The sequence below is a fragment of the Odontesthes bonariensis genome, chromosome 20 (genome assembly GCF_027942865.1).
Source record: "Odontesthes bonariensis isolate fOdoBon6 chromosome 20, fOdoBon6.hap1, whole genome shotgun sequence".
Taxonomy (NCBI): Eukaryota; Metazoa; Chordata; class Actinopteri; order Atheriniformes; family Atherinopsidae; genus Odontesthes; species Odontesthes bonariensis.
This window is the reverse complement of record NC_134525.1, coordinates 10,876,641-10,903,193: the sequence shown is the minus strand read 5'-3', so window position 1 is coordinate 10,903,193 and position 26,553 is coordinate 10,876,641. Positions and strand designations below refer to the sequence as shown.

The 26,553-nt window shown below is 46.2% G+C and overlaps 1 protein-coding gene across 19 annotated transcripts in view; it reads left to right on the top strand.

Annotated features, from left to right (window-relative positions):
* Positions 1 to 26,553, top strand: part of scrib (scribble planar cell polarity protein) — a 68,957-nt gene that overhangs the window by 34,046 nt on the left and 8,358 nt on the right. For 6 of the 19 annotated variants that reach the window (XM_075451962.1, XM_075451959.1, XM_075451955.1 and 3 more), the window contains exons 7-40: positions 1,445 to 1,519; positions 1,630 to 1,774; positions 2,147 to 2,265; positions 2,392 to 2,591; positions 2,839 to 3,005; positions 3,231 to 3,361; positions 3,456 to 3,581; positions 3,971 to 4,156; positions 4,246 to 4,620; positions 6,569 to 6,631; positions 8,664 to 8,753; positions 8,844 to 8,921; positions 9,312 to 9,629; positions 10,760 to 10,840; positions 13,416 to 13,658; positions 13,840 to 13,950; positions 14,029 to 14,322; positions 14,790 to 14,978; positions 15,071 to 15,190; positions 15,721 to 15,777; positions 16,293 to 16,349; positions 17,381 to 17,461; positions 20,283 to 20,654; positions 21,263 to 21,334; positions 21,470 to 21,523; positions 22,220 to 22,273; positions 23,007 to 23,132; positions 23,664 to 23,774; positions 24,139 to 24,189; positions 25,130 to 25,297; positions 25,650 to 25,809; positions 25,894 to 26,092; positions 26,177 to 26,266; positions 26,344 to 26,526. In XM_075451962.1, the coding sequence (XP_075308077.1) occupies positions 1,445 to 1,519; positions 1,630 to 1,774; positions 2,147 to 2,265; positions 2,392 to 2,591; positions 2,839 to 3,005; positions 3,231 to 3,361; positions 3,456 to 3,581; positions 3,971 to 4,156; positions 4,246 to 4,620; positions 6,569 to 6,631; positions 8,664 to 8,753; positions 8,844 to 8,921; positions 9,312 to 9,629; positions 10,760 to 10,840; positions 13,416 to 13,658; positions 13,840 to 13,950; positions 14,029 to 14,322; positions 14,790 to 14,978; positions 15,071 to 15,190; positions 15,721 to 15,777; positions 16,293 to 16,349; positions 17,381 to 17,461; positions 20,283 to 20,654; positions 21,263 to 21,334; positions 21,470 to 21,523; positions 22,220 to 22,273; positions 23,007 to 23,132; positions 23,664 to 23,774; positions 24,139 to 24,189; positions 25,130 to 25,297; positions 25,650 to 25,809; positions 25,894 to 26,092; positions 26,177 to 26,266; positions 26,344 to 26,526 (4,946 nt within the window). The remainder of the gene's footprint in view (positions 1 to 1,444; positions 1,520 to 1,629; positions 1,775 to 2,146; positions 2,266 to 2,391; positions 2,592 to 2,838; positions 3,006 to 3,230; positions 3,362 to 3,455; positions 3,582 to 3,970; positions 4,157 to 4,245; positions 4,621 to 6,568; positions 6,632 to 8,663; positions 8,754 to 8,843; positions 8,922 to 9,311; positions 9,630 to 10,759; positions 10,841 to 13,415; positions 13,659 to 13,839; positions 13,951 to 14,028; positions 14,323 to 14,789; positions 14,979 to 15,070; positions 15,191 to 15,720; positions 15,778 to 16,292; positions 16,350 to 17,380; positions 17,462 to 20,282; positions 20,655 to 21,262; positions 21,335 to 21,469; positions 21,524 to 22,219; positions 22,274 to 23,006; positions 23,133 to 23,663; positions 23,775 to 24,138; positions 24,190 to 25,129; positions 25,298 to 25,649; positions 25,810 to 25,893; positions 26,093 to 26,176; positions 26,267 to 26,343; positions 26,527 to 26,553) is intronic. The other 13 variants (XM_075451954.1, XM_075451953.1, XM_075451964.1 and 10 more) reach the window with 13 other exon arrangements.

Genomic DNA, 26,553 nt, shown 5'->3' with positions numbered 1-26,553 from the left:
TGCAAAATAACAGTTCCGCGTTCAGATCAATATTAAACTTCCGTACCGTGTGTATTCTGCGTGGCAATGCGCGTCCCGAACCGTGACCCCCGTACCGTGACGGTTCGGCACGAATACATATACCATGCCGGCCCTACAGCCTATACATTTTCAATTAACACATTGACTACCAGCGGTTTTTACAGAATTATGTCGTAGAATCCCAGCGTTCTAAACCATTTTTTGACGTTTTTTGTACAGTCACAGCATATTATGTGATAGGACCACTGAAACATGTTATGGCTCGTTTGAAAGCTGAGACTTTAAACTCTTTGTGGGTCAAAACTGCGTGTCTCTAGGTGCCGCCATTAGCGAGCTATCCTTAGCTAAACCAAGGCGGGTATCCACCAAAATCAACAACAAACTGAGATATCGGCTTCCCTTTCCCTCCAAGCGTGATCGCAGCACGTTGCAAAGCTAACCTGTTCATAAGACCGCCTCCTGACTTGTCGCGTGTCTTCTTCTCCTTCTTGTTGTTTGTTTATGTTACTTTACCGTCACCCTCTGGAAACCGACATGTGCGATTGGACAAAATGTGGAAATGCACAACAATCAATGCAGCGTTATCAAAATTGTTCTTGAGTTGACGTAAAGCCATTGGCGTAATGATCAAAATGTCCAGATGATGACACCAGTTTTTGACTGCCATCTATGTCAGTTCTGTTCATCACATAATTACAAAAATCACACAGAATGTGCATTAGAATGTATAGATTCAGAATCCATAAAAAAAAAAACGTAAAAACGTATTTTTACGGTTTGGGAGCCAACGCATGGGCAGTAAAAACGTAGTTTTACGTGACTTGGGAGTCAATGTGTTAAGACCACATGTACCTTTAATACTGGGATGAGCGGAAGCTGGCGTGCATGTCCTTGACTTTCTTCATGTTGTATTTGTAGTTTGTTGTTGTAATCATAGTGAGACATTCAAGATCAGCATGGTTTTTGTGCTGGTTTTTGCCCTTTCTTAATTAAAAACCGATCCATTGTGCCTGCATCTCGCGCTGGCTAACGGAGCTAGCGTGCACTGCTTTCAAGTGTGAGGTGGTTTAAGCGGGCTGCGTTGCCAGGTTTAACAATGTGCCCCCTTTAGGAAACACCATTAAGCCTTAATTAATACTCAAGAAAAATACTTAATACTGTGCAGTATTCGCTGTGTGTTATTTGAGAAAATGTATTGTTATTGTTACCATATTGTTAAAAGCTACTATGCGAGTGCGAGCCGCCAATTAGAGCTTGAGGAGCCGCATGTGGCTCGCGAGCCGCGCAATGAGTATCTATGACCTAACTCATGCCTGTGTTTTTCAGAGGCCTGATTTCTCAGACTGTTAAAATTAGCAACCTATTTTTTCCCCTGATGTGCTCTTGTTTTTCCTCTTCTTCTGCTTGATCCTTTTATGTTCAGCCGGACACTCTTGGTGCTCTCCCCAACCTGAGGGAGCTGTGGCTGGACCGGAATCAGTTGTCCTCATTACCACCAGTAAGTGCACTTTTTTTATTAAACTTGCACCTCTCCAGAAGTCACCTGTTTGCCGTGAAGATGGTGGTGATTGTACTGCGGCTTCATGGTTCTCTGTGAATCGTGTGCAGGAGCTGGGGAACCTCCGGCGGTTGGTGTGTCTGGATGTGTCGGAGAACCGCCTGGAGGAGCTTCCCTCGGAGCTGAGAGGCCTCCTCGCTCTCACTGACCTGCTGCTCACACAGAACCTGCTGGAAGTCGTGCCAGACAGCATAGGTGAGAGAAACGGGAAATAAACTCTGTCCCAGCAACATTAGCAGCTCATAGCTGCTTCTATGGAAACGGCCTCAGCTTTGCTTTATACCAGCAAAACAAGCTTGTTGTGTGTTTTCAGTGAACAAAGTGTCCTTTTCTCTGTAAAATAAGGTTTGCCTTCTAATTATTATGTGGTCTTAATTAAATAAACACTGGGCCAGGCCTCTTGGAGACGGTTTCTGTTTAACAGCAACAAGAGCAGCGCTGCCCTCTACTGGAGACATGATGTCAGTGAAGAGTTGCACAGGCCAGCATAAAGACTGCGGATTGTCATGTTTCCCAGCTGAAAGGTTGAAATGAAAGTGTAGTGAAAACTTAATGATTTGTCTCCAGGTTGTCTGAAGCAGCTGTCCATCCTGAAGGTGGACCAGAACAGACTGACCCTCCTGACTGACTCCATAGGGGAGTGTGAAAACCTCACAGAACTGGTTCTCACAGAGAATCTTTTACAGGTACAGATCCAGTCTGGGTTAATGCACTATTACCCATTAATGTTTAAGGTACACCAACGATTATTAAGTTTCATTATTGATTTCGCTGATTTTTGAACCGCCTCTGTTCTCCCGGCTCCCTCGCAGTCGCTTCCTCGCTCGCTGGGCAAGCTGAAGAAGCTGACCAACCTGAATGTAGACCGCAACCGGCTGGGCAATGTGCCCAAGGAGCTGGGCGGCTGTGCCAGCCTTAACGTCCTCTCGCTGAGAGACAACCGCCTGGGCAAACTGCCTGCTGAGCTCGCAGATGCCACCGAGCTGCATGTGCTGGATGTGGCCGGAAACAGGTACCCCAACTTTTGGTAACACCAAGCAGCTTTTCAGGCAGCGGTTTTAAGACCTAGCAGAAGACCTTTTGTCTCTTAATCTGACAGATTTAATTTAAAAACTGTTAAATGCTCATTGAATACATAGAGTTCAGTTGTAGTTTGTTGATTTAAGCTCATAAATGTATCATTTGGATGATATTTTTTTGTCCGGTTATTTAAAATGAAAGGCTGTGACCCATCTTATCTCATCCCTGCTCTTGTCCAGGTTACAGAACTTACCTTTTGCCCTGACAAACCTCAATCTGAAGGCCATGTGGCTCGCAGAGAACCAATCACAGCCCATGCTCAAGTTCCAGACTGAGGATGATGAGCAAACTGGAGAGAAAGTATTGACCTGCTATTTACTGCCTCAGCAACCCTCCCCGAGCCTCGGTGAGTTTGATGATTAATCCTCATCACGTGTATTAAAAAGTCAACTTAATACTCAGACCTTCCATTGGTTTTATGACTTTTATTACGTTATCTTATTAGCTCCATTACGTCTAATTCAGAGTTGGTTTTAACTGGTGACAACTTGAGTTTGGGAGGATTTATGAATCTGTTGCATCAGCCAGTCTGATCCAAAGCTGCTGTTTGCCTCCCCTTGATCCTCCACAGAGAACCTAATGCAGAACAGTGTGGACGACAGCTGGACGGACAGCAACCTGAACCGAGTGTCCGTCATTCAGTTCCAGGAGGAGACCAAGGCCGAGGAGGAGGAGGACGATGAAGCCGCCGCAGAGCGCAGGGTGAGCAGCACCAACACGCTGTAGCTTTTTTTTGTCTGCTCTAGAGACGGATCGTGGTGTCTGGAGTAAGTCGAATGTCCTTTTTATTCCTCAGGGCCTCCAACGCAGAGCCACACCGCACCCCAGTGAGCTGAAAGTGATGAAGAAGGTGATAGAGGACAGGAGGAATGAAGCCTACACCTCCAGGCCCGATGGAGAAGAAGAGGCCCTGGACTCAGAGGTACGTTACTCGTGCTTCTTAACCATCAGTTTGTTGGTCAGAGCTGGTAAAAGAAGAACATATTTGGTGAATAAAGGTCCTCACCTGCGACTTTTGTCCTGAATGTTTAATACCGGTACGCTCAACTAAAGCGTTGCCTGGATCGAGACTCGTTAGATCCTGTCGAACTGAAAACTCGTCTTAAAACCCATTTTTATTCCCTGGCTTTTAACCCAGCATGAGACTCTGTTTCTGTTATTGTTTTAATATTGTTATTGTTTATTATTGTTTTTATGTTTTATGCCTTATATTTTGTGTTGTTATTCATGTACAGCACTTTGTTTCAGCCACGGCTGTTTTAAAGGGCTTTATAAATAAAGTTGAGTTGAAAACGATGCCGTTGTTTCCAGGAGAAACGACTCAGTGACCTCTCCAATCAGAGCCACGACTCGCAGGTGTCCAACAGCACGCTATCGGCCACCTCCCACGAGGACAGACAGAACGTGGCTGCGGCCTCGCAGCGGGAGGAACTCGCGGACGGCCATTCCCCTCAGGAGGAGGACGACCCGGACGAGATGGAGGTGGAGTACACCGAGGTGAATGATGGTGTCATCGAATAAGAACGGAAGTAAAAAGAGTTTTACTCTTCTTGTAAAACTCTAAACCTCATCCCTTCCTCCTCCAGCCTACTGTGCACTTTGCAGAAGAGCCCACCTTCCGTGGTGGGGAGGGGGACGAGGACCGGGAGAACGGCGAGAGGAGCGACCAGGAGGACGACAGGCCGGCTTTCCCCGCAGAGAAGCAGCGGCTGATCAGAAAGGACACGCCACACTACAAGAAGCACTTCAAAATCACCAAGCTGCCCAAACCCGAGGCCGTGGCCGCGCTGCTGCAGGGCTTCAGTCCCGACGGGCTCAGCTCGCCCACACAGGCGGCTGAGGACGAGCAGGAGGAGCAGGACGGGGAGGAGGAGGAGGAGGATGTTTGCACCCCTCAGCGCCATCGCAGAATAGAGGAGCTGGAGGACAGCAGGCATCAGGGAAACTCCAGTCAAGTGAAGGTAAAAGAGAGATTCAGGCTTGGGCAGGATTGTGGGAGGCTGCGTAGAATTGCAGGACAGGAAGTATTTAGAGAAGTTGAATCAGAGGCTGTGTTCGAAACCGCATACTACTCCTACTACTCCTACTAACTTTTTGAGTTAGTAAGCGAGTTTGAGTAAGCGAGAAGTTCCCGGATGCATACTAGATTCGCCGAAATGTTGGGCATGCATCATGAGGTTACTACTCATACTCAAACTACCCAAGATGCAACGTAATGTGACGTCGCCGATTGTCATTTCCTGTCAAAACGGCAGTTTCAAGCTAGCTACAACGAGGGTAGGTTCACTTCCTGTTTTCAAAACAAAAGCACCAATTGTATCGTAATGGCTTTCCCTATGATAAAAGGTAACGGGTATTTTATTTTGTCAAAATAACCAGAAGTGCGTTGCTCACTGCGGCTAGCTTTAGTAGCGCCGAATTTGTGGGAACAAAATTGTAAATAGCCGGTATTTTGTCAGGTTTTCAACACGTTGGGGATCTAAACGACTACTTTCTCGCCTGAAAATGTTTCAAATGTTGCTAAAGTTTACAGAGTTTAGAGCTTAAGCGAAATCAGCTTCAGGCCGGCTGATTTCTGCTCGGGCAGAAGCGAAATGCATTGTGGGTAAACACTCTGCATACTGTCTGATCAATGAGTATGCAGTATGCGGTTTCGAACACAGTCAGAGCTACTTTACAATAAGATTATTTATTTAATAAGATTTAAATAAATAAATATATTTAATAAGATTACGCTCTCTGGAAACACTTTGCATCAGTGTTCTGCACTTCAGATGGATGTGGTGTTGCATGCAGGGTCATCGTGGACATGAGAACACCTGCCCTTGTGCTATGAATCAAGGGCGATGCGTTTTATTTTCTTTACTTTTTCAGGAGTTTATCATTTAGCATCCACCTTGCTTTCTTGTGGCAGAAACACAGAAATCCTACACGCGCGCCGCACTAACGACACTTTTTTTTTTTTTCTTTTTTTTTTTAAGTGAGATAGATTAGAAAGACGAGGATTTAGTCAAGAATAGCAGATCAATTCTTTCATGAACTCTGCCTTTCTTGCACAACACTGGCCCAGAACACTACTAAATTGCTCACCATTACCAGCCACCTGCTGATATAATTGAATAATGACATTTTCACACTGCTTTTATAACATTAAGCGCACATGCTTGTACGTATGAATGAAGCAACTGACGGCCGATGTCTCATGTTAATGAATCTGCTTTGTTGATCTTTAGTATTTGGGGAGACTTGCTGAGATTTGTTGATTTTTATTATTATTGTGCTAATTTACAGAAATTTTAATACAAAGATCATCTCACCAAATCTGTTTTGTATGTGTGTTTTTTAATGGATGTGGGTCTGTTTGTGTGTCTGAACCCAGACCAACCCGAACATTTATTGGCAGAGCTGGAAGGTCGGATCCAACGAGCCTTTTTGGATGTTTAAGCTAATGTGTTAAGCTAAAGTTTTTACATTTTTGTTTAACTCGTCTTAAAGAAATATTCATATGTAAGTAGAAGCTGCTGTAGGACATCTCAGAGCATCCGGATCCGTTAGGACTTTGTTCTGGAGGAAGTAGCTGTTTATGCTTTGGAGGCGTGGCTTGTTCTGGTTCGGGAGCTTTTGCCTTCTTTTGTCCGCTCTCGCTACACACTTGTGGCTCAGCTCCTTGGTCTTGTCTTTCCACCTCTGCCTGTATTTGCTTTTGGTGGCTGGGGTGTGAATGTGGCATCACTTCTGCTTCAAGGTGTTCCCACGACCTGCAAGCAGATCGTGAACAATGTGTGTGAAGTCAGCGGAGAGCGTAAAGAAGTCGTGTGTGTGTGTGTGTTTTGGTGTGTGAGAGCGAGTGCATATTTTAATTTTGGCCTGACTAATCCGCATGCCTCTCGCTGGTTCCTGTCCTAACAGGGGGTGTCATTTGATCAAGTCAATAATCTGCTGATTGAACCTGCTCGAATTGAGGAGGAAGAGGTCTGTACCTACTCTTTCCCGTCCAATCTGTGTATCTGTCCCTCACTCACCCACCCGGTCTATCTCCTGTGCTCAGAAGTGGAATAAAAAGCCACAGAAATCCAAAGTTAATCCAAGCCAATCACAAGGAAACCTCTAACCGCATCTCGTTTTCCTGAAGGGTCAGTGTGGCAGAACCTGGATGCAGGACTAAAGTGTAAACCCCAGAAACTGCTCGGAAACATGTAATAACACATATGATAACTGCATTTCCATGGCCTGTGTTTGGGTTCAGCTTTTCATTATCCTGCTGAGAAGGTGGGCTTAATGACCTGCTGTGTACTCTCACACGTACTCCAGACAACGATAGGTAAATATTAGGCACTGAAGGCTGAAGCTGTGTCTCTGTCCACCCAACTGGAAGTCTGGGATATCTGCAACTTACAGCAGAATCCTTTAAAATATTCTAAAACTTCCAGTTTTATGTGAGTGTTTCTCAAAGTCACGGACGCTTCCTCGGTCAGATGGATCCTTCTTAGGGTGGGAGGCGCTCCTTCCTCGTATTTAAAGGGTTGACCCTAACCCAAACACACACATAAAGGTGAGCAGCAGCGATCCCAGCTGCTGGTAAGTTACCAAACAGCCGTTTATGTTGGCGGTTTATTCCTGACTAGAGTTTGACCAAATATGGAAGTTTTTCTGTGCCATCAGAGTTTGAATACGAATTTCTAATGTTGAATTTTTACAGCATCAAAATTAGACTTTGAATTTGAAAAACCAACAGTGTAAAAAAAAAAAAACAATTTCTAAAAAAAAATTCAACTTCAAAATTTGTTGTCTGGTTCTTTTTCCACTGATTTTTTTTTTTTTTTTTTTTTTTTTTTTTTTTTTTTTTTTTTTACACTGTTGGTTTTTCAAATTCAAAGTCAGATTTTGATGCTGTAAAAATTCAATATTAGAAATTCATATTCAAACTCTGACGGCACAGAAAAACTTCCATAACCAAACGAACTTGGTTAAGTTTGACTGAAATGTGAAGGATCCTGGAGTTTGGGACCGGCTTGGCAACCATTCGAACACGTGGCAGCCGTTAAGGATCCCTCCTTGACTTTGAAAAGCACCTTCTCTGCGAGCCTTAGTCCTCCATCAGATCCTGGCACACTGCACCTCTCCTGCCTTTCCTCTGCATCTGCTGCTTTGCTCCCTTTCATCCCGTCCACGGCGTCTCTGCTCTGGAATAAATGGGCCGGTTGTGCTGTTGAGGCGCAGATAACTCCACCGACTTCCTCCACATTAACATTCAGGCACACACACAGTGTCAAAGCTGCAATGGACGATGCCTTTAGTGTAAATAACATACGGCCACTGTTTAAAATGCAAGAAAGAGCATGTCTGGTATTTGCTGTTTGTGTTCATTTTCCATCGACTTTCTTTGCATGAGTCTGAAAGATTGTGTCATATATTTAGTCCAGGTTAAGCAAACTTTGACGTGGTAAACCTTACTGGGAAAGACTCACCACACACAGGACCCGTCACTCTTCACACTTCCCTTTTCCCTTCCATTTGTTCCTCATTTGTCTCTTCCCCATTTCTGCATGGCTTACAAATGTATATGACACACAAGTCTGTTCTCATACGTGCACAAAACGTGTTGAGTTCAACTGGAGAGGGCCTGGAGCAGAGTGCGTTTAATGGCGACAGGTCGATGATTTGGCTCCTGCTTTGGTTTCATGCTTTCATTTAGCTTCAAGAAACCAGGCCAGCACAAAATCATCCACCTTCCATTTAAACTGCGACGAGTCGGTGTCGCTCCGTCCGTTTGTTGACGTGATCACCATCATGGGGCACTGACTGACGCCACCTACTGGCAGATAGAGGGAGGTCCGCTACGACTTCAATTGATCACCCAAACATGTTGAAACGGAACTCAAATTTAAGAGCAAAATTAAATGTAATTGTGGGCTTGTCTCCTTCTAATTCTGCCCTGAGTTCAGTGGTGTTTTGTGGGCTTTCACTGCTGGTATGTTGATGTCCCCCCCTGCTCAAATTGCAGCACACGCTGACCATCATGCGGCAAACCGGCGGTCTGGGTATCAGCATCGCTGGGGGGAAAGGATCCACACCTTACAAGGGCGACGACGAGGTGAGACGGGCACTCGGTTTGTTCTGGCCTCCAGGAAAGTGGAAGTCGCACAAATTAGTTGCTAAATTTTCCTTTCGATTGTGTTTTAAGGGAATCTTCATCTCCAGAGTTTCTGAAGAGGGTCCTGCAGCGAGAGCAGGGGTGAAAGTGGGAGATAAACTCCTGGAGGTAAAAAGGCCGCCCGCTGCTTTCACGCTTCGTGTCCTCGGAGGACATCTTGTATTGTACCTTTTTAGTTTAGCTTACAGCTGAATTTTATTTCATTTATTTATTTATTTATTATTTTATATATATATAATAAATTTTTTTTGTTTGTTTTGTTTTAGTTTACTTTTATCTATTCATCCATTATTTAAAATATATATATATTTTTTTGGTATGTGTGCAGTGTGGTTGTCGGTGTGATGTTGTGTGTGAGTTTATGCATGAATTGATTATTGATTTTATTATGTAAAGCACTTTGTGCTGCTTTTTAGTATGAAAAGTGCAATATAAATAAAGTTTGATTTGATTTGTAAGAAGTGTAAGAGTCAGCCTGCCTGTCCATCTGTGCTCCAGGTGAACGGTGTCGACCTCCACGAAGCCGAGCACCACACGGCAGTGGAAGCTCTCCGCAGCTCCGGTGCCACAGTTTCCATGACGGTGCTGCGGGAGCGCATGGTCGAGCCGGAGAACGCCATCACCACCACGCCGCTGAGGCCCGAGGACGACTACTTCCCACGGGAGAGACGCAGCAGTGGCCTCGCCTTCAACATGGAGACCCCCCCCAGCGGGCCATGGCAGCGATTCTCCACCTGCCTGATGCGCAATGACAAGGGGCTGGGATTCAGCATCGCCGGGGGCAAAGGCTCCACCCCCTACCGCACCGGAGACATGGTGAGATGCCCGCCACGGCAGGTGCACCTGAAAAACTGCTTAATAAGGAGCTAAAGAAGCTCATTGCCCTCTAAAGGCTTTACACTCAGAATATTTAAAGAAAATATTTATTTTTATTTTTTCAAATAAATAAAATATTTATTTAAAAAAAAGCTCTCAAGCTCATGTAAAAGCAATACTGAGAGAACTTTAACAGCAACCAATCATACGGCAATTAAAGGGCTTACTGATAGTTATAAGCTGGGAAGTATAGTCGCAACGTGTTTCAAATCAAATCAAATTTATTTGTATAGCACATTTCATGTACAAAACAATTCAAAGTGCTTCACATAAAATAAAAGCATTGCAGCAGGGAGTGTAAGAAGCATTAAAAATACATAAAAGAATATAAAGAGAAACAAATAAAAGATAATTTAAATGAATTTAAAAACAAGCAACAGTCCAGATAAATTAAAAGATATCGTGCAGATTTCATGCAGACACATTAGAAAATAAATGTTTTTAACCTGGATTTAAAAGTGACTGTTTACAGTAACTGCCTCTGAAAGCTCTGCCTATCTCGGCCACTGTGGTTACAGTCATCACCACGGTGACGGAGATATGAATAGCCAGCCTTGAAACCTGATAGATGGGCTTTAATTGGACAGAGTGAGGTGTACACTTGGGCCGGTGCAGCTCTGCATTGTATCTCCTGCAACTCAAGGAGCGCCCAAAGAGGAGAGCACTCAGAAATGTGTGCCTGAGGCGTGGCTGGTCCTAAGTCTCGCTTCTCCTTCAAAAGCTTTTTGAGATGGATGCAGCGACTCTGCTGGTTGCTCGATCTGAGGTAGACTTTGCTCCCGCTTGTGTTTGCACGTTATGTTTGGGTGGAACCGGATGGCAGCTCTGTGTGGTTATAGTTTGTTGATCAGGAGCTGTGAGAGTAGCCAGAGTGTCACAGTTAGGACATTGATTCATCACAGTACTGCAGCCAGATGTTCTGGTAGATCATGATTAAGGTAACGTTAGTTACAGAACATTAGGACAATTTCTGCAATATTTACTTCTTGCTTCAAGGCAGCCTGGGAAAGCTCAGAAAACCAGTTTATGAGTAAGAGTGACTTATTCCCAGAACTGTTTTGAATCTTCAGGGGATCTACATCTCTCGAATCGCAGAGGGTGGAGCGGCGCACAGAGACAGCACGCTGCGTGTGGGCGACAGGGTGATTTCTGTGAGTACCAGCCTCCCTCCGTCCGGCTGCTGTGATGCGTTCTTTACAAACAGAAACAAGGTTTGGGCTGCGGTGTTCTCACTGGGCCCTTTAACTGGTTTTTCATCTTTGTCATTTATATTTCATGAAAAACACTAGTTCATCTTGATTTTTGATGACAGCAACACGACACTGAGGAGACTATTTACTGGGTCTTTGTTGACCCGTTCTTGTCTGATGGAGGTTTGTAGCTGCTCGGCAGCTAATTTGTTGTATTTTGGATTTCAAGAGCCACCAAATGTTGTCAAAAAACATGCAGGCAGGTCGGTCCAGCACCCAGACGAGAAGAAGAAGAAGCCACGCTGCTGTGACAGATGCAGTGTGTTGGTCTGTGTGCACCTTTAAACATCGGTGAGGCCTTTAGTACTGGACGGTCGCTCTCCTCTTTCGTCCAGAGGACGAAGCGTCTGAAAGGATTTAAAATTGAGATCTTTGGCCAAATCTTTTACTCAGAGATGTCTCCAGATTCTCTGGATCCTTTGAAGATTTCATGTACGTTGGAAAATTCAAAGTTTTTATGTTGAGAAAAAAGCTCTGAGAGACTCTGCCTCTCTAAGGTGCTCTTTTTTTTCCCACCCGGTCACGTTGCTGACCTGTTTTTGGTACCTCTTATGTTTTTCATGATGTTTCTGCCATCAAATTCAAGATGAACTCTTACTGTTTCACGTAATGATATTAATAATAAAACACATTTTATGGGAGTTTACTTTAAAGTCTTTAATTTACATTTGACACAACATCCAAACTCTTTGAACTGGGATTGTAACACTATCGTGCAGAAATGGAATAATAATCCATAATAATTTGGTTAAACATTGAAACATTCAGGGTATAAATGTCATATTCAGGAGCTCCCGTCTCATTTTTCCTGCTAATCGCTCTAAGCTCGGCTGTTTTCCTGTCGTTCTGCATATCAGTGACTGTTTGTGTTGTTGGTCCCGGCTTCTGTAACCACTGATGATGAATGTGAACCTGCCCCCGCTCTCTGGGATCCTCCTTGCTTTTTCTCCGTGTTTCTTCTCCTTTTTCCTCGCTTCTCTCCTTCTGCATGCTCACTAATGCATTGAGTGCGTCTCCTTGCCTGCTTGGTGGTGGGTGGTGTGGGCTGAATCTGTCGCCATGCTGATGTGGTCGACGTGCGTTGCCACGGCAGCAACCGTGGCAGCGCATCAGCCTACGGTAAGAGCTGGTACTGTCGGGTCAGAGCTGATCTCTGCTATTCACTGTCGACCAGAGGGAGAACTGTGCATGCCTGAAAGTTTCTCCCTTTACAGCTAAAACTTTTACAAAGACGCCATTTTGTTTGCCTTTGTTGACTTAAGCTCAAACCTTCTGGAGAGACTGCCCACTCCCACTTGTGTTTTAAGTGAACAAAGGCAAGAAAAAACGTGAGAATGTGTTGAAGTGATCACATTAAAGGGATAATCTGGAGTAAAATGCACTTGAGATCAATTTACGGGATGTTGGGAGTACATACGTTGAGTTGACATCAAAATCATGTCATTCGGATGTGTTTTGAGAATTTCGATTTGACTGTTTTTAGCCAAAAGTCGTTAGCCTGGAAGTGATGGGGGCATATCATGTCACCGCTACAAAACGCTTTTTTTATACCTCTTCTACAGCTCCAAACAACATAACACTTACGTGGTAGTGAGTAGAGGGTCCCTAAATCCAAACCGAAGTGTCCCGAGGTCTTCATGTGGTCGGATATAGAGTCCAGAATGAATTTAATCAAGCCAGTACCTTTCCGGAAATGTGTCTGCTGAAGCTGCCGCTACAGACCGTGGTGAAGTTGGTTTGATATTGGTTTGAAAAAAAAGACACCATATTTCCTTATTGTGAATATCTGTCGAATATCCAATATGAAACCAACTTCACCACGGTCTGTAGCGGCAGCTGCAGCAGACACATTTCCGGAAAGGTACTGGCTTGATTAAATTCATTCTGGACTCTATATCCGACCACATGAAGACCTCGGGACACTTCGGTTTGGCTTTAGGGACCCTCTACTCACTACCACGTAAGTGTTATGTTGTTTGGAGCTGTAGAAGAGGTATAAAAATAGCGTTTTGTAGCGGTGACATGATATGCCCTCATCACTTTCAGGCTAACGACTTTTGGCTAAAAACAGTCAAATCAAAATTCTCAAAACACATCCGAATGACATGATTTTGATGTCAACTCAACGTATGTACTCCCAACATCCCGTAAATTGATCTAAAGTGCATTTTACTCCGGATTATCCCTTTAACAGACACCGGCGTGACTTTGAGGCGTTGTGCTTGCTCGCAGCTTCTCTCCCCCAGCTTAACTCGCCTGCAGCACTTTCTCTTTTCCTCTAAAGTAGGTGTTGGCTTCTTCTTTAAGTAACAGAACTCACATCAGTGCTTCCATGAAACCTCTAAATCAAACTAAAATAAAAATAGGTTAGATGTTTTTGACATGAGATGCAGAATCTTATGAGCCACACGCCGTGTCCAGCGTGCATCTCGGTGGGCTGACGCACCCTCCGTGGTTGGTTTTACTGTCGCTCCAGATCAATGGTGTAGACATGACAGAGGCCAGGCATGACCAGGCAGTAGCGCTTCTTACCGGCACATCCCCCACCATCGCACTACTTGTGGAGCGAGACCTGAACGCACCGGGGGGGTCTCCGGGTCAGAACCGGGCGCGTGCCCACTCCCCTCCACCCCCAGAACCCTCAGATTCTCCGGACCAGGAGGAGGAAGGTCTTCAGGGGAACCACCTGGGCCGGATGGAGGATGAGTACCCCATCGAGGTGAGACCACGACGTCTTCAGTGTGTCAGTGTGTAGAGTCCTGAGTGGAGGCTTCTGTAGGAAGAAACCTCCCTGAAGCTCAGTGTGTGGTGGCGTGCTGTGAAATAACGCTGTACTACAGTGTAGCTGCATGCAGTAGAACATCTGTGAACATCTGTGAACTAATCTCTGATCCAAACAGGAGGTGACCCTGATGAAGTCGGGTGGTCCTCTCGGCCTGAGCATCGTGGGTGGTAGCGACCACGCCAGCCACCCTTTTGGCATCAATGAACCCGGGGTGTTCATCTCAAAGGTATTAAAATAAAAGAGTTGAGTTTGAGCTCGTCCTTTGCTTTCACGTTTCCTCCTTTCACGGTTTGTTCTTCTTCAGGTGATTCCTCACGGCCTGGCGTCTCAAAGCGGGCTGCGCGTAGGAGACCGGATATTAGAGGTGAACGCCATCGACCTGCGGCACGCCACACACCAGGAAGCCGTGCGGGCGCTGCTGGCCAACAAGCAGGAGATCCAAATGTTGGTCCGGAGGGACCCTTCACCGCCTGGGATGCAGGAAATCCTGATCCAGAAGCAGCCGGGGGAGAAGCTCGGCATCAGCATCCGCGGAGGGGCCAAAGGCCACGCTGGAAACCCCTTCGACCCCACAGATGAGGGCATCTTCATCTCCAAGGTTCTTAAACAAACTTAAAGGGATAGTTCGCCTCTTTTGACATGAAGCTGTATGACATCCCATATCAGCAGTATCATTTATGAACATTTTCTTACCCCCTGCTGCGTCCTGTGAGCCGAGTTCCGGCCTCGTTTTGGTGTTGACGAAAGTAGTCCGGCTAGTTGGCTGGGGTTTAAAAAATAAAGCGTCTTGCTTCTCAAAACAATATGCGTTCAAAAGAGTAATACATTTGCATCACAAAATCGTTCTCCAGGAAAAAGTCAGACCTCACAATCGCTTGGCGCTATTTTCTCTCCCTTCATATCACTGCGGGGTAAGAAAATGTTCATAAATGATATTGCTAATATGGGATGTCATACAGCTTCATGTCAAAAGAGGCGAACTATCCCTTTAACCATGCTGGCAATAACTTCCCTCCAGCTTTATCTGTGCTGTGAGATAAATAAGCTGCTGGCCGATGTCTCCAGGTGAGTTCCACCGGAGCAGCAGCCAGAGATGGAAGGCTGCAGGTTGGCATGCGTATCCTGGAGGTGAACAACCACAGCCTCCTGGGAATGACTCACACAGAGGCCGTGCGAGTGCTTCGTGCCGTCGGGGACTCTCTGGTGGTGCTGGTGTGTGACGGCTTCGACCCAAACAAAGTGGCTGCCGTGGAGGTAAGACGCCACGAGGTGCCGTCTGGGAATACGTCGTCGATGTGGAGGAGCGCGTAAATAAGTTTTTAATCGCACGTCTGGTTTGTTTTCAGGCGTCCCCTGGCATCATCGCCAATCCGTTTGCATCTGGCATCGTTCGTAAGAACAGCATGGAGAGCATCTCCTCTATAGACCGAGACCTGAGCCCAGAGGAGATGGAGATAATACAGAAGGTGCAGCAACAAAACATTTTGACAGATTTTGTGCTCCGTTCAGGTCACAGTTCGACACTCGCTGTTAAAACTCCACTAAAAGCGACTTGAAGAATTTTGTTTGGTACATCAGGACAATCCGGTTTAATCCAAGCTGAGCCCACTGGCATTCCAGCCAACGCGAGAATCAAATGATTGGTTCAGCTATTCTGCCGCACCGATCTGTGCTTCCGCAGCAGTTTGGTGTTAGCAGGTGGAATTTAGACCAACGGTTCAGTTTAAGTTCGAGCCATTTACAGAACAGCCACAATGCACCAGCACTCCTGTTCATTCTGCCCAGATTAGCTTTTGGGATGCTGCCCGTGCAGCAGGTATGTGGGGTTCTCTTTGTGTATTCAAAACTGGCTTCTGTCGTTCTTAAATCAGAGAGCTGTTTTAAATAACCCCCTTTTTATCGGTGCGTGAACATGGCAACACTCTGCTGAGCTTTACAGAGCCAACGGCAGCTGTTTGAAAGCTTTGTAAGGTCCCTACATCTTGCTCTTCCTCAGGAGTCTGAGATGGCGAGAGAGACGTCGCAGTGGGAGCGGGAGGAGATGGAGAAAGTGGTAAGTGACACTGAAAAGTCATCTTTGTTTGGGGGGGGGGCAAAAGGATGAAGTTTTATCGTTGCTAAAACCAGAAAACGTAGTAGAGGATGGAGCCGAGGCTCAGGTTGGACTGTTACTGGGTGAATGCAGCTTCTCCTCGGCACCCCCTGTGGGTTTTGTGTTTGACAGAACTGTTCCTGCAATGTCCCACCTTGCATGCTTTTTCTGCTCCCATAGCAACATGAATAGAGTACTTTTTAATGTGTGCGGATTCTATCCTTTCTTTCCCCTGTTCTTCTCTCATCTCTCCTTCCTTCCGGTGTGTTTGATGTGATACACAATCATCCGATCATCCCACCTCCCTCTCTGCTGATGTTTTTCCTCCACTCCCACCCCCCTGCAACACTTCTTTTCCTCCACTGTGGATCTCCTCCGTCCTCTCGTTCCACCCCTCATGGCATTACTGTGTGGCTCTGTGTGGTTGGGTGTTTCCCCCTCTGTACTCTACTCCTTCCCTTCCTCTTATGGTGAAGGAGCGAATGCGCTTGGAGCGTGAGGAGGCAACTCGCCTGCTAGAAGAGGAGACAGAGGTGAGACACTCCTCATCCATCGGCTGGTGCTGCAGTTCAGCCACTAACACTACAGAGCTAGCACTACACCACTTATCTTTTTAAAGAAGTAGCGCTCCAATCTTATGCATTCACTGTGAGTTTAACTGAGGAGGTGGGACCGATGTGCAGAATATGTTCCGTGTGTGAGTGTCGGTGAGTGAAAGTTCAGATTGGTGCAAGTAGAGGTGAGGTCGGAGCCAAAATTGACCCAAAACGTGCACGTTGGTGGTTGGCTGTAGATTGAGGAACTGTTTTTGTTGGATATCCAGTTGTGGGATGGAACACCATGTGAACCCTGCCCATGAACAGCCGTACGCATCAAATTGAAGAGGCCTCAGCGGCGTGGTGCGGGGCAGGAAACCAAAGTCCCAAACTGCGGAACCTCAGTCTCAAAACCAGTCAGAAGCACATAGTTTGAAGGTTCACAAACTTCTCTAGTGTTGCTTCAAGTCTGTTTTTAAATGAGCCCACCCGACGCTTGCTTTATCCAGACATTTATGTTCTCGCACAGAATGTCTCGGGTGTATAAAAAGGGCTCGCACATTCCCCACTGAAACCAGTTAAAGGGATAGTTCGCCTCTTTTGACATGAAGCTGTATGACATCCCATATCAGCAACATCATTTATGAACATTGACTTACCCCCTGCTGCGTCCTGTGAGCCGAGTTCCAGCCTCGTTTTGGTGTTGACGAAGGTAGTCCGGCTAGTTGGTTGGGGTTTAAAAAATAAAGCGTTTTGCTTCTCAAAACAATATGTGTTCAACAGAGTAATACATTTGTCACAAAATCGTTCTCCAGGAAAAAGTCAGACCTCACAATCGCTTGGCACTATTTTCTCTCCAATATCATTTATGAAAATGTTCATAAATGATATTGCTAATATGGGATGTCATACAGCTTCATGTCAAAAGAGGCGAACTATCCCTTTAAGCTGAATGCATACTTGCATGCTGTGACATAAACCTCCGTCCAGGCCTTTTTTAACCTCTCTGTGTGTTTATTTTCTGTTAGAATCTTGGCACTGGACCTTTAAAACTTGACTACAAAACCCTGGCTGCGCTGCCCACCACCAGTCTGCAGAAGGTCAACAGGGTAAGTCGCTGGATGTTGAGACGCCGTCGGACGGTGATCGAATACACACAAACATTAAAGGAATGAATGATTTTCCTTTTTAACACGTTCTGGAAAAGAGATCTGAGCTCTCCGGTTGTAAATTGTTGGGATTTTGTGTGTGGTCCGGGTTTGGGAAACGGCCTTCAAAGCTCAAAATAGACCCCCCGTGGAATCTGGCGTGTTTGTGCCCCTCGGCCACTCTGAGTGACCCGCAGCGGACCAGTTGCACACGACTTCCTCCAGTGGCTCAAAGGCCAAACCCATCCTATGCGTCGGGTCCGTGTGATGCGACTGTCCGGTCAACAGGAAGAGCCCGACTCGGATTCTTAAAAAGGTCGAAGATGGGTGAAAAAAATCCTGAGTGAAGACTAAACCCGTCCAAGAAGAAGCATAAAGGAAAAACTATAAATGGTGGCCACGAAAGGGCGCGTGTCCAAAGAAGAACAGGCCCTGCTGCACGGGGTGATTATATATAAAAAAAAAAAAAAGTGTTGGTGAGGTGGGGGTAGGGGACAGCTGCCCACCATCAAGCAGCCTATCCTCTGTGATATTTTAAACCTGCATCTGGCTCTGAGTTGGATGCAGTCTTTGGGGTGGGTGGAGTGCCCGGCAGACGGGGAGGGTGTCGTCTAAGAGGGACAGACGAGTGTTTCAGTTCGAGTTCCTCATCTTCCTCTGTGGAGTAGTTTGTTTGGCCGTCCTGTTACCATCCTACAGTGAGTTAACTGTGCCTGCTTTAATATTATTCTGCTTTTTATTCTGCCATCGACTCATTTCTTCTTATTTCAAACCAAAGACGTAGTTTTAATAAGGATTTAATTGCTTGCTCTTAATTCTTAATTCTCTTCAAATCTAGGCTAAAAACCTACTTATTTAGGATAGCTTTTAATACCCAGTAGTATGATGACACTTATCTTATTTTATCTTGTTGTACTGTATTTTATTTATTGTTTTTATTTGTTTTTACTTATTCTTCTCTTTATTTATTACCTGCTGTAAAGCACTTTGGTACATCGTAAGGATTGTCTGTGAAGGGCTGTATAAATAAAGTACATTTACATTTCATTCTTTTCAGCTAAATAGAAATAAACCACTAAAGTGTAAATAGACTTTGCTTCTGTAGATTTTCAGCAGTAGATCCCGGCCTGTGAGAGCAGGGTTAGCTGCCACACTTAGCCCACATATCACCAGCAGCTGCTCGTGCTCTGACGCTGGCGCACGTGGTCACTTGTTTCCGGTTAATAGTTTAGCTGAAGACCAGAGAATCCTGTTGGAAGGGGAGATATAGAAGAGGGCTAAATTGTACCGGGGTTCTGATTGTCTGAATGTTACAAACGTGTTTCCAGAAGAATAAAAGCAGACTTCTGACTGACGGCACGGCTCTGATGGTCTTCACAGAATCATCAGAGATGCCAGTTCAGTTTTAAACGGGTTTATAGAGCGAGAAAAGGGCTTTACGGCGATAACTGAAGTATAAAATGTGGAAGCCGCCTCAGTTTTAGGACAGTTTCAGCAGCTGGAGTCTGACTAAATGTCCCGTGGGTTCTGATTCTTTACTCGAAGCCCTTTAAACTAAAGCCTGCCTGCTCTTCCCACGTGGCTGTGGACAGCTCAGTGCGTTGGCATGCTGACCAGCCGGCAGCCTGACTTTGCTCTCTCTACCAAAAGCCCAGCTGTCCCTCACAGTCTGTGTCGCTGCCAAAAGGGCACTGGTTCACATTCCATCCCACTGACTGACTCTTGTAGTCAGCATGTAAAGAGCCGCCGCCGCACAATGCTCCGAGCATTCGTAGTCGGGCTGTTTCCATTATCGCAGGGGTCACGTCAAAACTCAGCAGTTTGGCTGCGTTTAGTCCTTTAGGTTCGAACCCCAGCGGCGTTAAATAATGTCTCGTGTGAGTATCTTGTTTCCTCTTCGGTCACAGACCGAATGTTTCTTAACGGTCTGCATATTTTCTCCCACGTGACGGCAGCAGCCATCTTCTCTGTGAAGGGTAGCATGAGCTGAAGCTGTGTGCCTCTCTGCTCTGATAAAGTTTTATTTAAAGCTGAGGTAACGTGTTCAGTAGCACGCACGGCTGGTTGAGTCTTGAATGATGCGTGCTGAGAAACTTATCTGAAAGGCTTCAGGAGCCATTTAGTGATGCGAGTGAAGAGGTTTCTATTTACGGATCCACGTGGTCCTGCAGGAATTTCTCTCTATCTTATTTTCAATCCTCTTTTCTGTAATATGTTGCTTTAATTAGTCTTTAATTATATAAAAGCGTCTCTCTTTGTCGGACCAATTTAAGGTTTGTAAGTTCTCCCTGTTGTGTGACTCCAGTAAATAATCCAACATTTAGTCAGAATTAGTCAATAAAACAATCGTATCTGAAGCAAACATTCCCGTCTTCTCGGTATTTGGGGCTTTTTTTCACCGGTTTTACCAGAATAGAAAGAATAGTTTGGGAGTTTTTCAATTGAAGTTTAATTTGCAGAAATGTAATCTAATTTGAATCACATGAGAATTAGAGTTTTCATCACTTTCACACAAGAACTTTACACCAACATGCTGCTACAGAAGCCCAGAATGGACAAAGCAAACCACAGCTTAATTTTCTTGTTCCTTACATCACAGTTTAGAGGTTCTGCATCCTTTTAGGAGAATTCCCCTTATAGTTGAAGTGAGGAATGTTAAATATCACAGTTGACCCGGTTCTGAGTGATTAATCTAACCGATAGGAAGCTGCTTTCCTAGTTTTTCTCTGTTACTTTAGTTGTGTGTCACTGCGAGTTTACAGTGCCTGTCCTCCCTCTTCAGTTCTCTGTCCCCGTTACTCTGACTGCTCCCATGGAGGCCCCCCTGCAGACTGAGTACGGAGCCCCTTTAGAGCCTCTAGGCTTTGGGTTGCCTCAGCCCACCGAACCCCTTAACCTCGCTCCGAGCACAGAACACGACTATCTTCATGGATCCCAGTTTTCCACCAATGGGACGTCCACCACTGACAGTGCTGTTGATTCGGCAGAAGAAGAGGAAAACCTGGTGGACTCGCAGCCTATCTGCTTCAAAGAGAACCCCTTCTTGGTGGCTAATCGCAGAGGAAAGGGCCGTCCTGCCGCAGAGCAGATCCTGTCAGGGCCTCCTGTGGGATACGGCAGACAAGGCCAACTGCAGCCGTGGTTGTTCAGCAAGGCAAGGCGCCTGCCCGTGTGTGGTTTGGAGGCAGCATGCTGTGTTACTGTGCACTTTGTTTCGCTCACTGTGTCCCTTGTAACGGATTCTACACTTTTCCAGACAGTGCAAAAGTTTTAACAGCTGTGTTAATGTGATCCAGCAGTGTATTTAACTTCAACTATAACATGTACACCCCCCACCTCTCTGACGTTGTTTACAAAAACATTCAACCAAGAGTGTAAGAGTGTAGTCGGCAGATCGGCGACAGTCGATGAACGGCACCTCGTGGGAGTCGAGTCCTTCAGAGGGTTAAAACATGCTCCTGTAAGAGTCTTTTTCTCTCAAGTTGTGGGGTTAGTGGTGCATGTTTTGCTTCAAGCCAAGAGCTTGCTGAACTCTTGAGGTATTCGAGCACCTCGTCGAAACGCAGTCGGGATCGACTGGAATGCTGACAGCTGCGAGGAGGCTCGTAAGTCACCAGGGGACGCACAGAAAGGAGCATGTTCACCAGCGGGAGCTTGCTGCCTGCTCAGTTTGCTGAGAACAGATTCACAACGTGACTAACCAGTGTTCAGAGATTTTTGCTTCCAGTGCAAAGAGTGAAACTGTTTTTGTTGTTTTTCCAGGCGCCTTCCTCCGACTACACCAGGACAGACAGCCCAATCAGGGAAGCACCTTACTCTCCTACAATCCAGCCGGTGAGCAGCCCCGACCTCCAGCATTCACCACCCGTCCTCATACCATCCTTTTGATTTATTTGACCCTTTCCACAAGTATCTCTTTAGAGGAGGTTTTCCACAGCTGACCTTCTTGGCCTTGCTTCCCACCCTTAGCCCAGCCACCACTCTTCCAACAGCTCCCTGACTGCAGGCAGGGAAACCCGCTTTGTAAGTGGGGCGCCTGCCCCTCTCTGCTCTGGCCTGGAGTCTTTTGATCCGACAGATGCGTCCGCTGCTCTGAGCCCTCTGTCACCTGACTGAAAAGCATGTGACCAGCTGATTAACGACGCTTTGCCTTGTGCAGACTGGCTGTGCGTTCATTCAAATCAAACTTTATTTATAAAGCACTTTTAATACATTAAAAATGTAGCACAAAGTGCTATACATGTTTAAAAGCAGCCCCCATCCCCACCCCACCCCACCCTAGCACATACACACAAACAGACATATGCACACACACTCACACACATATATGTATATATATATATACATACACACATATATATATATATACACACATACACGTATACATACATACATACATACATAAATAAAATAAAATAAAATGAACTTAGAAACGTGTTCATTGGAGAAGCGGGTTGTTTTTAAAGTCTCTGCTGACCAGCTGCAGCTTCGTATTTTCTCCAATTGTTAAGATTTCCAGTTGTTCGCGTCAGGATACGACAAAGCACTCGTTTGGTGATCGGATTAGCTCCCTTTTGTGTTGCATTGTGTCCTCATCCTGCTTGGCATCACCCTAAAGAAGTCCCACTAGAATTTAGTAGCTGTATGCACTTCTGTTTCTGTTTTTTTTTATTTTTTTTTTTATGTTAATTTAGGTTTTAAACATCTTTTTTTTTGCAGGCAAACATTCATTACACCTCCACTCCCATTGTCAAGGACAGCACTTCATCCTCAGTGAGTGTTTATGGAGCTCAGAAACCTCAGTGAATGTGAAACACAATGTGTTTTAGACTCTTAAAGGAGATGTGATTAAACCTCGGGTCTACACAGATGTGTGTTAATGTGATTAGAAACATATAAAATCATCTGAAAAAGTCAGACGGGGACTCCTGATGAGTTTTAAGCACCCGGTGCAACCTCCTCAGAGGCTTTATGGTCAGAAGGAGAACATTGAATTGTTAAAATTGGCTTTGTTAAATGCTGTACTTTTCCACGATGGATGACCTTAAATGATCCAGGAATAGTGAGACAAAACAATTAGCCTGGGAAAGCAGGTGCAAGATTCACACACACATTATTTGGCTTATTCAGAGAATATGACGAAGCATGTTGAACCTACTCATGTCCAATCATACTCGGTTGAGTGTGAGTCCAATTTAGGCATATAAATACAAAATGTTACCGGAAATCGGGGCTCAGTCTGACGGATTTTTCCTGCGAGAGGTCTGTCATACTGGGTCCAGCGCTGATATACTCCATTTGTTACCACCAATAAACACTTTATTTAACTTGAGATTCCTCCGGCTTGTTTCCAATGAAAGAATCGAGCTAACAGTACCCAATTATAAGCCATAATCCAAACAGATTACATTATGCTTCAGCACATTTCAACCATTACCGTCATTCATCCAACCAGAGTTTGGCATCTCTGGCATTTCTTTTATTAAGAGGTTTGTTTTCTTTGCAGACACGACCTGGTGCCATCCAGCCAGTTGGGCGTGTGCGGCCGCCCAGCACCTCTCCAGCCACTCCGGAAGGCCACAGTCCCAACCCCTTCCAGCATGGCCCCTCCCCCTTCAACTCCCAGACCTCTGTAAGACCCCTCACCACCACGTAGGGCTGGTCTCTAACCATTCTGTGCTGCCTGCTGAGGCTGCAAAGCCCCAAAACAATCAAACAGCAGCGCAGCAGCCTCATGATTTTTATTACCAAAGACACTGTTGAGGCATTGCTGTGTGCACCTCCAGGTGTGTTTGAACTTCCTGAGGCACACGTAGTCCTTAGGATGGCAGCTCTCTGAAACACTGTGGTCCAGCAGCACAGTTAGATTGGTAATCACTGAAGAGGCTTTGATTTCATCTCACGCCTGCTTCATCAGCAGAACAATGAGCCACGCCTGTCCAAGCCCTACTGTCTGTCTCTCTCTGACATTCTTCCTCCTGTCACATGAAACCAGCCGCCATGCCGCTCACCTGTTCTCCACAGCCAACTTTGCTGGTTTTTTTCATTGACTACCCTCTCCTCCATGTCTCTGTTTGTCCTCTCAACCTCCTCCTCTCACCCTCGCCTTTACCTCATGGACCACTCCTCCCCACCATCACCCCTCAAACCTCCCCTCCTGCAGCCTCGCGCCCCCTCCCCCACTTCGCCCGATGAGTTCCCAATGAATGTGAAGCAGGCATACAAGGCGTTTGCCGCGGTGCCTCGCTCTCTGGCAGTGCTGGAGCCGCCGCAGGTAGGCCGCAACGCCCGGACTCGGCCGGGTCTTAACAACACAAGCATGCTGTGCTGATTGGTTGGCCTCGAGCCGCTCCCCGCCTGACCCGAAGCAGGCTGTCCTACACCGAGCCTGCATTTTGTCGGGGGAGGGACTGTGACGTGCTGTGACATGTGGAATGCGTTCATCGTTGGTTTTTGTGCTCCGCTGCCATCGTCTGTAATATTGGCGTTGCCTCTTGTTCCATCTGTGCGTCCATGTGTGGCTCACGCCCTGATGTTCAATCCTACAGTTGTTTTTATCATAGGTGCTAATCAGTCTGCCTGATCCTTTAATCTGCCGTTTATCTAAATGTTACCAACAATTTCTGCTCTCTCAACAGGAACTTTATGGCGTGAGGAACAATTTCCACCCACAACAGCCTTCTCCAGAGGTGAGTAAACGCATCAAGCCAGATATTTCACATAAAGCTCAGCTGTTTGTTGAACCTGATTGGACCACATATAACTCCTCTGGAGGGCTTTTTAAAGGAGGTCTGGATTAGTGACGTACGGAAGCCCAGAGCGGACGTGGTACGTATAAACTTTTTTCTGATCGTTTTCTCGAGATGACGAGTTAATTTACCGATGGTTTTCGAGGCCACTTTTTCTCCCCAGTCCGCCCCTGTTTATATGTGTTTATATGTATTTCTGGCAAAGGCAATTTTCACCCCCCTTTCATTGAAAACTGAATAAAGTAGCCTATGAATCAAACATGGAATGTGGAGCGTTCGTGTAACAATTCTGCTGTGAAAATGCACAAAGCAAATCCCGCTGGTGTGACGAGCATTTCGTTAAAACGATATCGGCACCTCTCGTGCATCATTTGGTAACCATGGAGACGGCCTGGTCCCCTCAGCTGGTCACTGATGAAGTTGACTATATCAGCAGGATCACTGAGGTGTAAACGCCTGTTGAGCTGCAGTCGAGCCGGCCGTCTCCTTAAATGACGCGGAGAAAAAGTGGCCTAGAAAACCATCTGTAAATTATCTCGTTATCTCGAGAAAACCATCAAAAAAAGTTTATACCTACCACGTCCACTCTGGGCTTCCGTAGTGACGTGTTTTCTAACCATAGAGGAATTAAATTCCTGATGAGGGGGTAGCAAACAGGAAGAAGACACTGGAGACGGACCACCGAAACACACCCCAATGTAGGATTCAGGTCCTGTTTGAAGGGACAGATCATGCATCCAGAGAAAGTGTTCAACTTGTTTTTGTAGCAAATATCCAACAGACTTACACGGCTGTTGGATCATCTTATCAGTTCCTCATTTTTAGGTGCTCTCAGAGTGCTAAACTAATAGTCTGGTGATGACATATGTGGCCTTTTCAGCCTGAGTTGGACAACGAGGTGTTTGATGATGGTGTAGATGGTCAGGAGGGAGCTGGCAAGGGTCTGACCAGCAGGGTTTCCCCCCGGCCCTCCCTCTCATCTGACCGCCGGGAGTATTTGAGCCTGGCAGCAGTGCCTCGCCTCTCCAGGCCGTCGCAGGATCTGCAGGTATCCGCTGCCTCCGCCACCACAGCTGGAGCAGCCCTGTTCTTCACCTGGGCTGTTGTGTGCTTGGCTTGAATGGTGGCGGTGTCTCTGCTCCAGAAACTGCTGCGTCTGTCAGTCACGAGACTGTCAGTCAACTAATCTGAAATCAGCTAAATGGGGCTGGGATCTAATTAAATATTAAATTTCGCTCTCTCTCTTCGGCCTGATTCGTCTGTTCTCTGCTATCTCTGGCTGCAAAAGGCTCTGTAACAATGCAACTTTAGCTGGCTTTTTTCCTCAGGAGTGGTCCAGGAATTCACATTTCAGCATTAATCTGTTCCATCCCCTCTTCATTTCATCGATTGTCCCTTAGAGTCCTTCTCCTGGTGGCAAGGCCAGCCCAGAGCAGCGCTCTTTCAGGGACAGGCAGAAATACTTTGAGATTGACGTGAAGCAGCAGACCCCGGAAAAGCCCAAACCTCGAGTCTCCCTTGTTGGAGAGGACGACCTAAAGAAAATGCGGGAGGAGGAAGGTCTGTCCCTTTAATGGAACTCATAAAAGGTCAGCTGAGTTTCCATCTGCTTTTACAAACACACGTCTGATAATCTCTCCCCAGAAAGGAAGTTCGAGCAGCGAGCGCGAGAGTACCTGCTGGATGAAGATGAGGAAGATGAAGAGGAGGACCTGGCTAAACAAGTAGCCCAGATGAAGGCCTCGGGCAAGGTCCTGTTGGACGGAGTCGAGTACAAGGTGGAGCCTGTATCCACCCCGACTCAGCACTGCTCCACACCACCCAGCTACTGTGGCAGCTCTGGGTGAGAACTCTGCTATTTTATCTCAAACATTTTCAATTTGGGATCCTTTCCGCAAAGTTAAGAAGCACTTCTTTCTGTTTGTAGGCCTTCCTCGGTTGACGGTAGAGGAGACTCTCAGAGGAATTCTCTGGAGGACAGCTTTCGGCTGGAGCAGCGGCCCAGCTCCATGACGGGGTAATTACAACGTACAGGTGTCAGAAACCTCCGACCGTAAGTCACCATGTTTCTCACTGCTGTCCATGTCTCACCAGCCTGATACCGGTTTACCCCGGGGAGACGTCGGCTCCCATCCGCACAGCTAAAGCAGAGCGGAGACATCAAGAGAGACTTCGCATGCAGAGCCCCGAGCTGACTGTGGCCCCAGACAAGGACCTGTCCCCCGCAGAGAAACGGGCTCTGGAGGCAGAGAAGAGGGCCATGTGGAGGGCAGCACGGTAAATGCCACTATGTCAAACACATGT